The sequence below is a fragment of the Petromyzon marinus genome, chromosome 68 (genome assembly GCF_048934315.1).
Source record: "Petromyzon marinus isolate PM22_M1 ecotype Great Lakes invasive population chromosome 68, UKy_Petmar_22M1.pri1.0, whole genome shotgun sequence".
NCBI lineage: Eukaryota > Metazoa > Chordata > Hyperoartia > Petromyzontiformes > Petromyzontidae > Petromyzon > Petromyzon marinus.
In genome coordinates, this window is record NC_133734.1 from 3,398,730 (window position 1) to 3,410,741 (window position 12,012).

The 12,012-nt window shown below is 47.0% G+C and overlaps 1 protein-coding gene across 3 annotated transcripts in view; it reads left to right on the plus strand.

Annotated features, from left to right (window-relative positions):
* The window catches only part of LOC116956965 (aerolysin-like protein), a 31,915-nt gene extending 20,142 nt beyond the window's left edge, over positions 1-11,773 (plus strand). For 2 of the 3 annotated variants that reach the window (XM_032978856.2, XM_032978857.2), the window contains 5 exons: positions 780-890; positions 1,195-1,224; positions 2,085-2,177; positions 2,985-3,127; positions 9,475-11,773. In XM_032978856.2, the coding sequence (XP_032834747.2) occupies positions 780-890; positions 1,195-1,224; positions 2,085-2,177; positions 2,985-3,127; positions 9,475-10,425 (1,328 nt within the window). In that variant the 3' untranslated portion in view covers positions 10,426-11,773. The remainder of the gene's footprint in view (positions 1-779; positions 891-1,194; positions 1,225-2,084; positions 2,178-2,984; positions 3,128-9,474) is intronic. The other variant, XM_076054765.1, reaches the window with a different exon arrangement.
* The last annotated feature ends 239 nt before the right edge of the window (positions 11,774-12,012 follow it).

Here is a 12,012-nt window from a genome sequence, read left to right on the forward strand (position 1 = left end):
AAAGTCTACTCAGCTCCACATCCTCCCGTACCGCATCAGTCCATCTCTTCTCCAACCCATGTCGTGCAGTTTAGCCCTCTCTATGCGGCCAAACAGAAGCTGCTTGGGCATGCCGTTGCTGGGCATGCAGGCTACATGATCCAGCCAATGCAGCCTTGCCTACCCGAGGAGCCCACTTGTGGAAATGTGTCCACATCTTTCAAGGATTTGTGAGCTCCTCACACAATCCAGCCTGGTTAAACCGAGGATGTTTCGTAGGCATGCCAGCCTGAATATTTCTAACCAGTGCAGATGTTTCATTAGAGGGGTCCACGTTTCACAAGCATAGAAAAGGGAGGGCATGACTGTTGCCGAGGAGACCTGAAGCTTCATGCGGAGCGAGAGTCCAGGTAGCTTCCACACAGCATTGTGCAGCCGATGAACAGATAATGCCGCCCGACTGATTCGGAGTGAGACCTCTGCTGTGTAAACAGGAGCTGGTCATAAGCACACTGCCCAGGTATGGGAAATTCTCCACTCTTTGCACAACTGCTCCATCACACAAAATACCCATGCTTAGTTTTGGTGGGGCTGATGGTAAGGCCCCACCTCTTAGTCGCACACTTCAGGTTCAACAACAGCGCCTCCAACTCCTGTTCTGAGTGAGCAGAAAATCACCAACATACATAGACACATACACAGCCATACTCACAGACACATACAGGGAAACACACAGAGATACAGAGAAACGGCGACACACCCAGACACACACAACCCTGCGTGCGTTTCTTTTCAAACAGGAGGAGGCAAGACGGCGGCCATTGTGGTGGCCGTGGTTTTGCTGCTTCTCATTATCGCTGCTGGCGCTGCTGCGCTCATTCACAAGAAGAAGCGGCGGAAATTTCCACGCGGTAAGGCAGCGAGCATCTTCACTTCTCCCGCCTTGCACCTGTAAACTAGAATCTTTATTTATTCACATATTGTAGGAGGAGATAATCCCAAGAGCCGTGGAGCTCCTCATTGACCTCATGTCCAGTTTGTGCACGGCGTCAGAAAGTTGAGAATCAGAATATTTTTTTATATACTGAAGCTCTTAATTCACTCATGGTCCAGTAAGGGGGCGTGAGGTCATAAAGTTCAGAACCTAGTTATTTATTTATATTGATACAACTGGAGGAAATCTGATGATCTATGAAGCTCTTCTGTTTCCCACAGATGGCGCCAGAAAGTTTTTCACCAGACCAGGTAAAAGCGTGACAGAATGTGACCACCGCTGGACTTGTCTGCTCCTATAAATGTCTACACGACGGTGGATGAGCCCACTTGGTTGATCTGCTCTCTTTTACGATGGCCAGGTCATCATTAGAACTCCTTTGCCAGTACGAAAATATAATAATAGGGTTTTTCCCCTTTTTTCTGGCAACAAAACTGAAACCTTTTTACAATGATTCCTATCTGCATTAACCACAATACCTGCAGTCAAAATGCAAACAAAAAACAACATACACTATGATAATATATGACACCTTTTGGCGTCATCTGGTCGATCACCAATTGGGTCGAGGCTCAAAAGAAAGCCGTCCCTTGGTGTGGACCAATAAGTTTCAAGGACAATTCCAATATATTATCATAGTATGTTTTTTGTTTGCATTTTGACTGCAGGTTTCAGTTTTGTTGCCAGAAAAAAGGGGAAAAACCACTATTATTATTATTATATGATGGCCAGGTCGCTTCTAAAAAAATAGCTCAGAAGCGTCTCTGTCTCACGTGGTAGTCACGTGGCTGTTTCTCTCCACGTTTAGAATCAACGGCACGCATTTAAGAGTATTGGGCTGCTGCTATACGTATCTAGGCAATGATGATGATGATGGTAATCAGCTACTTTGTTAAGCCGATATCATTCGTGATGGCCAGGTTGCTTCTAAAAAGAGCTACATGGCTCAGTGGGGCCTTACCCGGTAAAATAAAAAAGTTTCCTTTTCGTAAAAATGAAGTATCCCAAACATCCTCGGTGGTGTGAACGGGTAGTATCCGGGCTGCACACCCTTTTTAAACATTTTGCCTGCATTCATTACATTTATTATCTTGTCTTGTTCAACCTCCAGACGGCGAGCCTGGTAACTCTGATCAGCCCGGATCGACTGCATCGCCTCTACTTATGAAGAATAAACAAAACCCTGAGGCTGGACCTTCCAAAGGTCAAAATGAACAGAAAATCCCTATTATAAACATTTCATCGTTTGGAAATGATAGCAACCCCCCCCCCCCCCCCCCCCAATCGATACAAATTAAGATTTTAAATTTTATTATGTTGAAGTTATAAAAATGTAACACTTACCCAGCTGCATGTCCTCAGGCCCCCAGCCGTCTCACCAAGCAACAACAACAGATGCCATTCGCCACTACGGGGCACCACGGTGGCTAGGAGATGTTAACTCCCTTGGATGGTGGACAGGAGGTCGTGGGTTCGATCCTGACCCTGTGAGATGTTAACTACCTCGCCTGGTGTACAGGAGGTCGTGGGTTCGATCCAGACCCTGACGCCTGCTGCATATTTGGAAGTTTGCGTCGTCTCTTTCTCTCTCCCCAGGTCCTTGGGTTTTTCCCATCCACATTTAGAATCAACATCACCACCCATTGAGATTATATGGACGATTTTGCTGATATAAATGTCCAAATGATATCGGATATTGTGTTGAGCTGCTATCATCTGTGATAGGCCAGGTCGCTTGTAAAAAAAATTGTTAATGTCCTCAGTGGGGCTTTGCCTGGTAGGATTGGTGCATGGTTTAGTGTTGTGTATTTGTCTTTGTCTTTGTTTACCTTTCTTGTACTTTGTACTCCAATCGTGTATTTTGGACTGTTTGTTGTTCTAACATTCTGATACCGTGACCTTCTTACTGGACCGTCTGTGATCAAAGAGCTTCATAGCTCATCAGATGCCTCCTGCGGAATGCAATTCAACATTCTGATTCTCGTGTTTATTTTACACTTAAACTTTGCAGATTCAATCGAAGTAAAATTCATCAAAGACAACCGCGCCGAGATCGTCCGCCTTGTCTGCGACGATCCGGGCAGCTTGCTGGACGAGGTGGAAGCGCTGGGATACGCAGATGTGCACAGCACAGCCATTGCTCAGACAAATAAGGTAACTTGCAATTCAACACGATGCCTGTTGTGCAGTGTGTAGTGTATAGTGGTGTAGTGTATAGTGTAGTGTATAGTAGTGTAGTGTATAGTAGGGTAGTGTATAGTGGTGTATAGTGGTGTAGTGTATAGTGGTGTAGTGTATAGTAGTGTAGTGTATAATGGTGTATAGTAGTGTAGTGTATAGTGGTGTAGTGTATGGTATTGTAGTGTATAATGGTGTATAGTAGTGTAGTGTATAGTGGTGTAGTGTATGGTATTGTAGTGTATAGTAGTGTATGGTGTAGTGTATAGTGGTGTAGTGTATTGTTGTGTATAGTCGTTAGTGTATTGTGCTATAGTGTATCGTAGTGTAGCATATAGTAATGTAGTTCGTAGCAGTGTAGAGGAGTAGTGGGATGACGTCATGTCATCTGTAGAGGAGCGGGGTGACGTGATGTGATGACGTCATGTCATCGAGGCGGCGGGCTACTTAAGGGGGACCCTGGGACGAGGGTGGGGTCGCCGTGGGGAGAGCGAGGTGGTCGCCATAGGGGAGTGAGATTGAGGGGAACCAGAGCCTGCGTGGAAGTCATCCCAGCCGCCGCCGAAGAAGGGCTAGAGATGTAGAGGTCTCACCTCGTCGCCCGGCGGTGATGGGTGAGCCCCCGCCCGGGGCAGACGAGGTGATAGGCATAAGGGAAGCCGTACCGGGGCGTAGATAGCTGAGAGATGTCTGCGTGGAGGACAGAGTTCTGACGTCCGCCGTGACGGGTGTAAGCGTCGAGTGTAGAGAATGTAAATAGAGTGTGCTAGAGTGTGACAAAAACGTCAAGCAGCCCTATGTAAGAATCTTCGTCTCCGTCTGGCTCTGCATATCTTCTGGGTGTCAAGAGTTACTACAGAACAGTAGTGTAGAGTATAGTTGTGTATAGTGTTGTGTATAGTAGTTAGTGTATAGTGCTATAATGTATCGTAGTGTGGTATATATTGGAAAAGTGTATAGTAGCATAGTATACAGTAGTAAAGTTCATATTAGTGTATTGTATAGTGTAGTGTATAGTAGTGTAGTGTATAGTGATGTAGTGTATAGTGGTGTAGTGTATAGTAGTGTATTGTCTAGTGTATAGTAGTGTTTAGTGGTATAGTGTATGGTAGTGTAGTGTATAGTAGTGTAGTGTATAGTGATGTAGTGTATAGTGGTGTAGTGTATAGTAGTGTAGTGTATTGGCTAGTGTATAGTAGTGTATAGTGGTATAGTGTATGGTAGTGTAGTGTATTGTCTAGTGTATAGTAGTGTATAGTGTATGGTAGTGTAGTGTATAGTAGTGTAGTGTATTGTCTAGTGTATAGTAGTGTATAGTGGTATAGTGTATGGTAGTGTAGTGTATAGTGTAGTGTATAGTAGTGTATAATGTGGAGGGAAAATAATCGGAGGACCCAGAGAAAATCCACGCAGTGACCACCATGGAAAGTGAGAGGCAGATAGAGAGAGACAGACTCTAAATATACAGCAGCAGGCATCGTCAAGGTCACGGGATCGAAAAACCCCTGACTTCCTGCGTACTATGCGAGGGACATCACATCTCCTAGCCACCACGGCACCACGGAGACAAAGATAGACACACACAGAAACAACAAGCGGTAATGTCACCCTGGTGCTTGTGCCAGAATAAGTGCACTTTAAGGCCACGTGAAGCGTCAAATGCCCGCTGGCAGGAGTTCATGAGACAGAACCAGGTGCCATGGTTTGACTGCCTGAGATGGCTGGCAAATGAACCACCTGTACCCCCTATTGTGCTAACTTCCCGAATTTTAGCAACCCGGTGCTCCGCTCGTTGTTGTGAGTGTCACTGCCTCCAACTGCTCAATAGCATCCTCAGCCATAGAGGCCGAACTTGATACCGCTGGTACCAGCCTTCAGCAAGTCTACTCAGTTCCACATCCTCCCGTACCGCATCAGTCCATCTCTTCTCGAGCCCGTGTCATTTCCGTTGAGCCCCCTCTATATGGCCAAACAGAAGCTCCTTGTGCATGCGGTGGCTGGGCATGCTGGCTACATGACGCAGCCAACGCAGCCTTGCCTGCCAAAGAAGCTCAGTGATGGGAATGTGTTCACATCTTTCAATGATTCGTGAGCTCCTCACACAATCCAGCTTGCACGTCGGCAGGCTAGCCTGAATGTTTCTAACCGGCGCAGATGTTCCATTAGAGGAGTCCACGTGTCACAAGTATAAAGAAGGGAGGGCGTGACCATGGCCAAGAAGACCCAAAGCTTCGTGTAGAGCAGGGGTCGGGAACCTTTTTGACTAAGAGAGCCATGAAAGCAAAAAATTTGGAAATTTATTTCAGTGAGAGCCATATAATATATTTTAAAAGTGAATTCAACTAAATGTCAGTATAATAAGCCTCTGAATTTATTCTTTTAAATAATGTTGTTATAACACTCACCATTAATGCGACTTCTGGTGCTGCATGGATTTGCTGATGTCTTTGTAGTCGGGTTGGTACTTTGTAGTCGGGTTGGTACTTGGTGAGGTTAAGCTTCATGCAAGCGTTGAGGCTTTCATCCGTTAAACGTGATCGTAGGTTGGACTTGATGTTTTTAAGATGTGAGAATGACTGCTCACATGCATACGTAGATCCAAACATGGTCAATACAGCAATACTCACACGCTGCAGTGTGTGGTATGTGACAGGAAGCGCGTTCCAAGTTTTGAGAATCAGCTGGTCTTCGGGTTGGAGTTTTTTCATTTCTGTCCACATGTGCTTGCTCGCCAACTCCGCTTTCTGTCGTGTGATTCTTTCCAAATCTTCATTCAGTGACTTGAACTTATTCACCCACATGTCTGAGGCCTTCAGGTCAGCCACTTCTGCTTCAAAATCTCTGACGGAGACACCAGGGATGTAATTCAGGTCGGCTGTGTTCAGTGAACACTCGTTTGGATGGGTGATGAACTTAAAAAGACGAGTGTGCTCACGAAATTCTCCAAAGCGTGCTTTGAAGGACTGTAGGAGACTGGATGTGCAGCCAGCTAGCTGGTGGAGATCAAGGTTTTGAATGGGCTCACTTGCTGTGCATGCATCTTTAAATTGGCTCAGTTTTTCAAAATGTAGTAAACGACCTGTTTCAAGATCCGTGATGAAAAGCTCCAGCTTGTTTTCAAAAGCAAATACAGCTTGTTGAAGGGATAACACTGTATTTCCAATGCCTTGCATTTTCACGTTGAGCTGGTTCAGATGTTCAGTCAGATCTACGAGATAGTAAAACTTGAGGAGCCACTCGGTGTCGGCTAGCTCAGGATGCCCGATGCCTTTCATTTCAAGGAAAGTCCGGATTTCGTTCAGGCAAGCCGCAAAACGGCTAAGCACCTTCCCTCTTGACAACCAACGCACATTGCTGTGCAAAAGCAGACCAGGATAGTTATTTACAACTTCATCCAGCAGTGTTTTAAACTGGCGATCATTTAAGGCTCGGGCAACAATAAAGTTGATCACACGAATGACCAGCGACATCACTTCGCCAAACTGCCTGTCACACATCTGAGCACAAAGTGCCTCCTGGTGTATAATGCAATGGAAACTTAGGATGGGTCTATTTTCATGTTCACGGAGAAGCGCCACAAATCCTTTGTTTTTCCCCACCATACACGGAGCACCATCAGTACACACTGAGAGAAGTTTATCCATAGGTAGACTTTTTTCTTGAGCAAACTCCATGAAAGACTTGAATAAATCCTCACCTCTTGTGGACCCTTTTAATGGCAGAACAGCAAGACTTTCTTCGCGCAGTGTGTCACCAACAGCATATCTTGCAATCACGCTGAACTGCGACAAATGGCTCACGTCTGTTGACTCATCCAAAGCCAGAGAAAAGAACGGCGCTGCATTTATGTCCTTCACTTGCGTTTCCTCCACTTTGTTTGCCATCACGATGGTACGATCATGAACAGTTCTTGCCGACAGAGGCATGTCTTGTATCCGTTTGATTATCTTGTCTTTGTTCGGAAGATCATCAAAAAGTTCATTGGCTACATCCAGCATGAACGTTTTAGCATACTCGCCATCTGTGAATGGTTTTCCGTTCCTCACTATTGCTAAAGAACCAGCAAAGCTAGCCGAATTATAGTCACCTTGCCGGGTCCATACGCGGAGTTGCTGCTGGCTAGCTTGCACCCTGCTCAGAAGCTCTTGGCACGCTTTCTTTCTGCTGTCTCCCGCAGGGTATTTTGATGCAAAGGTAGCGTGGCGCGTGTCGAAGTGCCGCTTTACATTCGACCGTTTCAACGATGTAATTTTGTCATTGCAAATTAGACACACCGCAGAACCCGCTCTCTCCACAAAGGCGAATTCTTCGGTCCATTCGTCCTGAAATGTACGATACTCGTCGTCTTTTTTTCTTTTCGCCATCTTCTTCGTCGAAGGGTTAGCTTTGAGCTAATGACCGAGCAGACGCAGTCTCAGACTGATTCAAAAGGGGGTGTTTACCTGTTTTACCCAGCAACGGCAAACGTAGGCCAGTATCATCCAATTAAAATAATGGACAATTGCTCCTGCAGCCCTGAACAGGACATGCGCAGTGAAAAATCGATGGATGGATTAAAACAAGTGAGAATATTTTGTTTTATCTGCGAGCCATATGCAATCATCAAAAGAGCCACATCTGGCTCGCGAGCCATAGGTTCCCGACCCCTGGTGTAGAGTGACAAACCAGGTAGTATTACGCAGCCGATGAAAAGATAATGCCACCCGACTGATTCGGAGTGAGACCTCTGCTGTCAAACCAGAGCTGGTCATGAGCACCCTGCCCAGGCATGGGAAACTCTCCACTCTTTCCAAAACTGTTTCATAACCAATGGGGAGTTGAGGGGGTAGAGTGTCTGATGCTACAAAATACCCAGGCAAGTGCTTAGTTTTGGTGGGGCTGATGGTAAGGCCCCACCTCTTAGTGGGACGCTCCAGGTTCAGCAGCAGGGGTTCCAACTCCTCCTCTGAGTGAGCAGCAGTCACCAAATCATCGGCATACATAACGTGGTTGAGCAATAGGGAGCCATCCCTTGACTGCACCCAAGCATTGATCAGCTGCCCATTCTATCTTTACCAGATGCAATTTCCTCCAGTACAGCCATGGAGTCGACTGGTTTTACGTAAGTAGTGAGTTGGGCTAAGGGGGTGGCATCCTTATGCTGGAAGGGATTTTTGTAGGAGTTCTGATTTTTCGCCCCCAATTCAGACCATGCCCTACGCATTCGCGAATATTTTCTTCCACATTAATTGGCCGGTGGATGGGTGGGGGGGTTTCTTCAGTCCACGATAGATATTGTCCCAGAGCTCGCCGCTCTGATCAATCCGCGATTTATCTCGAGCCGTTGCCTATCTTGGCGACCGTGTTCGAGTGATCTCCCACCACAGAAACATACCGTGGTCGTCGAGAATACAAGCCTTTTTTGTTATTGCATTCACGACGTAGTTAGTTGTGCAACGTGAGAATGTGCAGCAGCCCTCCTTGTGTTCCCACTGCTGGACGATGGCCTCCTGTGGCCGTGTGGATCATGGGGGGGGGGGGGGGACTAGGTCAGTGGTTCTTCTTCTTCTTCTTAACCTAGGATGCAGCTCGCACCCCCTTGGGGTTCTGGAGATGCCCTTTCTGGGGGGTGGCGAGGAGACATGGCCAGGTTTTTTTAGAAGGTAAGTCAATGCAATTGTTTAAACGATTGAGAACCAAAGGGGGTGAAAGGCTGCAGTAAAGGTTAGGATCCACTGGACTGGACCGCGCTTTACGTGGCTGGTTAACGTGGCCTCTTTGTTTCCAGGCGGGCGGCAAAGAAACAAAAATGTAAAACTTCTCTCCTGCTACTCCACCGCCGCCACAATGGGCAAAGCAGTCCCCACGACCACAAACAGCTGACTGTGAATTGTTCGGCGGTGGCCACGCTCGGCGTGCGTGTAAACATTCGTGCATTGTGCCGTGATTGTTATTGCCGCTAAGAAGAAAAGGTGCAATATAAAGTGGTTATGCATTTTGTTAAAACGTTGGCACGAGGTTTGCTTATTTTCACAAACGTACCTACAATGTGACAACCACCACCATCCATGATGAACGATGTATTTCGTAATAAACGACAATCGCATTCAATTTAGGCTCTCTCACATGGTGTCTGGATGAACTGACATGTTTGCTGGACTTTCATTCTGGGCACCTTTGAACTACTTCACGGTACAAAATGAAGACGAGAATGTCACGCTAGACTACAGTCGATGGTGAACGGTAGCAATGCTTGCGTTTAAATGAAAAGATGTCAGCCGCAAGAGACGAGGCTTTGAAAAAACGCTTGGCACGCTCTCCCTTTGCTTCTGTCTCACTTTCAGGTTGGCATCATGACGTCCCCGTGTACGCTGCACATCATTGGCGGCCAAGGTGGAAACACGTTCTCGTTTGACGGGCAGGAGAATGCGGCGACGCTGCAGAAGCTCTCCGTGAGCGTTGGGGGCTGGCAGGTGAGGGGCGTGGAGGTGTGGCTGACGGACGGGCGCAGGGAGACATTCGGCACCATGGACTCCTCCGCTCAGGAGTTCGAATTCGAGTCGGGCGAGTTCATCACGAGCCTCTCGCTCTGGAGCAACGGGGATGGCACTCGCCTGGGCGCCATCAAGTTCAGAACGAGCCGCAGCCGCGAGTTCTTTGCCAAGATGACGGACTGGGGGCTCAAGACCGAGTACAAGATCGACGTGGGCTCTGGCATCTGCTTGGGCGTTCAGGGCCGAGCGGGGTCCGACATTGACTCCATGGGCTTCCTCTTCATCAATGCCATAAAGTCGTCGGTGATCCAGGACATGAAGTACCCGACCATGCACCAGGTCCTGCCCAACGTGCAGATGGAGGAGATTAATAAAATGGAGTACAAGAACGACACCAGCGTCGTGCAGTCGTACACCTTCGAGAGCTCCAAGAAGATCAACAAAACGTCATCCTGGTCCACCACCAACAAGATCGAGTCCACCTTCAGCCTGACGGTGAACGCCGGTATTCCCAAGATCGTGGAGGCAGGGGGCGGGTTCAGCTTCGCCGAGGGCAGTGAGAGCACACACAAGGTGGAGGAGTCCAAGGAGGAAACTGAAACGCTCACGTTCCCAGTCTCTGTTCCGCCCCACAAGACCATCAACGTGGTCGCCAACATCGGGCACGCCAAAGTCGACCTTCCGTACACGGCCCTGCTGCGTATCACCTGCGTGAACGGCGCATCCCTTGATGCTCCCCTGAGCGGTGTCTACAAGGGGCTTACCTACACCAAGATGACGACCGTCGCTACTGAGAGCTAGAGCGGCGTTTTCCAGCATCTTTGTTTTGGTGATGTTTATGAAGTGTTTTAAAGGAATATTTTTTGGCTGCGGAAAATCTTATTACCTATATAAGTATGTTTTTGTCTGTCTGTGTGTCTGTCTGTCCGTCTGTCTGTCTATCTGCACGGGTACCTTGTCACCTTTTTAACTGACAAACTGTGGGGTTTACGTATTGATAAAGTGCACGGATACCACGCTGCAAGGCCGTAGCCATGGAGTCAACATTGGGGGGGTACCAAATCTACCAGGGGGTCTGGGGGTCCCCCCCCCCAGAAAAAATCTAAATTTTTTAACGAATTTCCTGCCTAAAATATGTAAAAATTCACTTACACATGGGATGGATTTTTTATTTATTTTTCACAATAATGTCTAATAGTGTATTGTATTACATTGCTCTGTTTTTTCTTTTTTACCTTTTCTTGATTCATTTTATGTAATGGCAGAGATTAAGGATGAATAAAGTATAACAATAACCACAATCATATAAACATAAATCTATGCCATTGTTATATGAAGACAAGTCCGGATATTGTGGCCAAGGTTTAGCAAATTGTTGCTTTTATGGACAAAATGGCATTGATGTTATTTCCGACACAATTTATTTGACGATTGTATTGCCCACCAACTTCAAAATTTAGTTTTGCATTTGGGAACTGGTCAAATCAAAGTGACCTTTCAGCCAGGTGGTCAGCTCTGCATCGCCCTCTGCCCTGTACTTTAGAAGCTGGCTGAAATTTTCACTCTCCTTATCAACGCCTCGAAAAGCCAGACCTTGCCCATGCCAAGTACTTCACACCCCCGACAATCTTCATAAGATTTCTCCTCGCTTGTTGCTGCTGTCTTTCAAGCTCACGTGAAAGTTGCACATTAACAGGTTTCGGCTCCTGAATCCGAGTCATCGCAGCTAATTTGTGACACTGGCTGTCTTCATGCGCACTAAATTTCTCCAGTGCCTTCCTCCAATTTTGAAAGCCATCCTTGACAAAAGCTCTGCTTTTGACGCAAGCTTAGACTTTTGTGTTGCAAAGTATTTTGCACAATAGAAACAGAGGACCCCTTTAAGGAAGGGCTGTAATGAAGCCAAGCATGATCTTTAAACCATTTCTCCTAGTGGAGTGTCCTATGTGATAGGGTTTGACTAGGTATGGCAAGGTCCAAGCTCCTCCCCTCCCTCTCCTCCACCTTCATCTTTGCTTGCCTGTCTGCTCTCTCTCTCTCTGTCATTGTCTCAAACTCACTCTCCCTACTTGAGTGTGTAATGTAGCTCTCAGAGACACCGTCTTGCCTTCTGTATATTTATTATGAATAAAGTCCACTGACAACTCAACGAGTAACCGCGAGTGACTCTGTACACTTTGGTAGTTAGACAACTCTACTCAGAGACAACACAGCACTCGTCTCAAGGCAACTCGCAGATGATGGAGACGACCCGTTCCAAGATGACAACGACGACGACGATGACGATTCCCCACGCCAACAACCACCAGCTCCAGCTTGTGCCAGGCTCTTAATCCTCGCCCCGTCCGGCCACGCCTCTATTCTCGAATCCTCCTCACTGCACCTGCT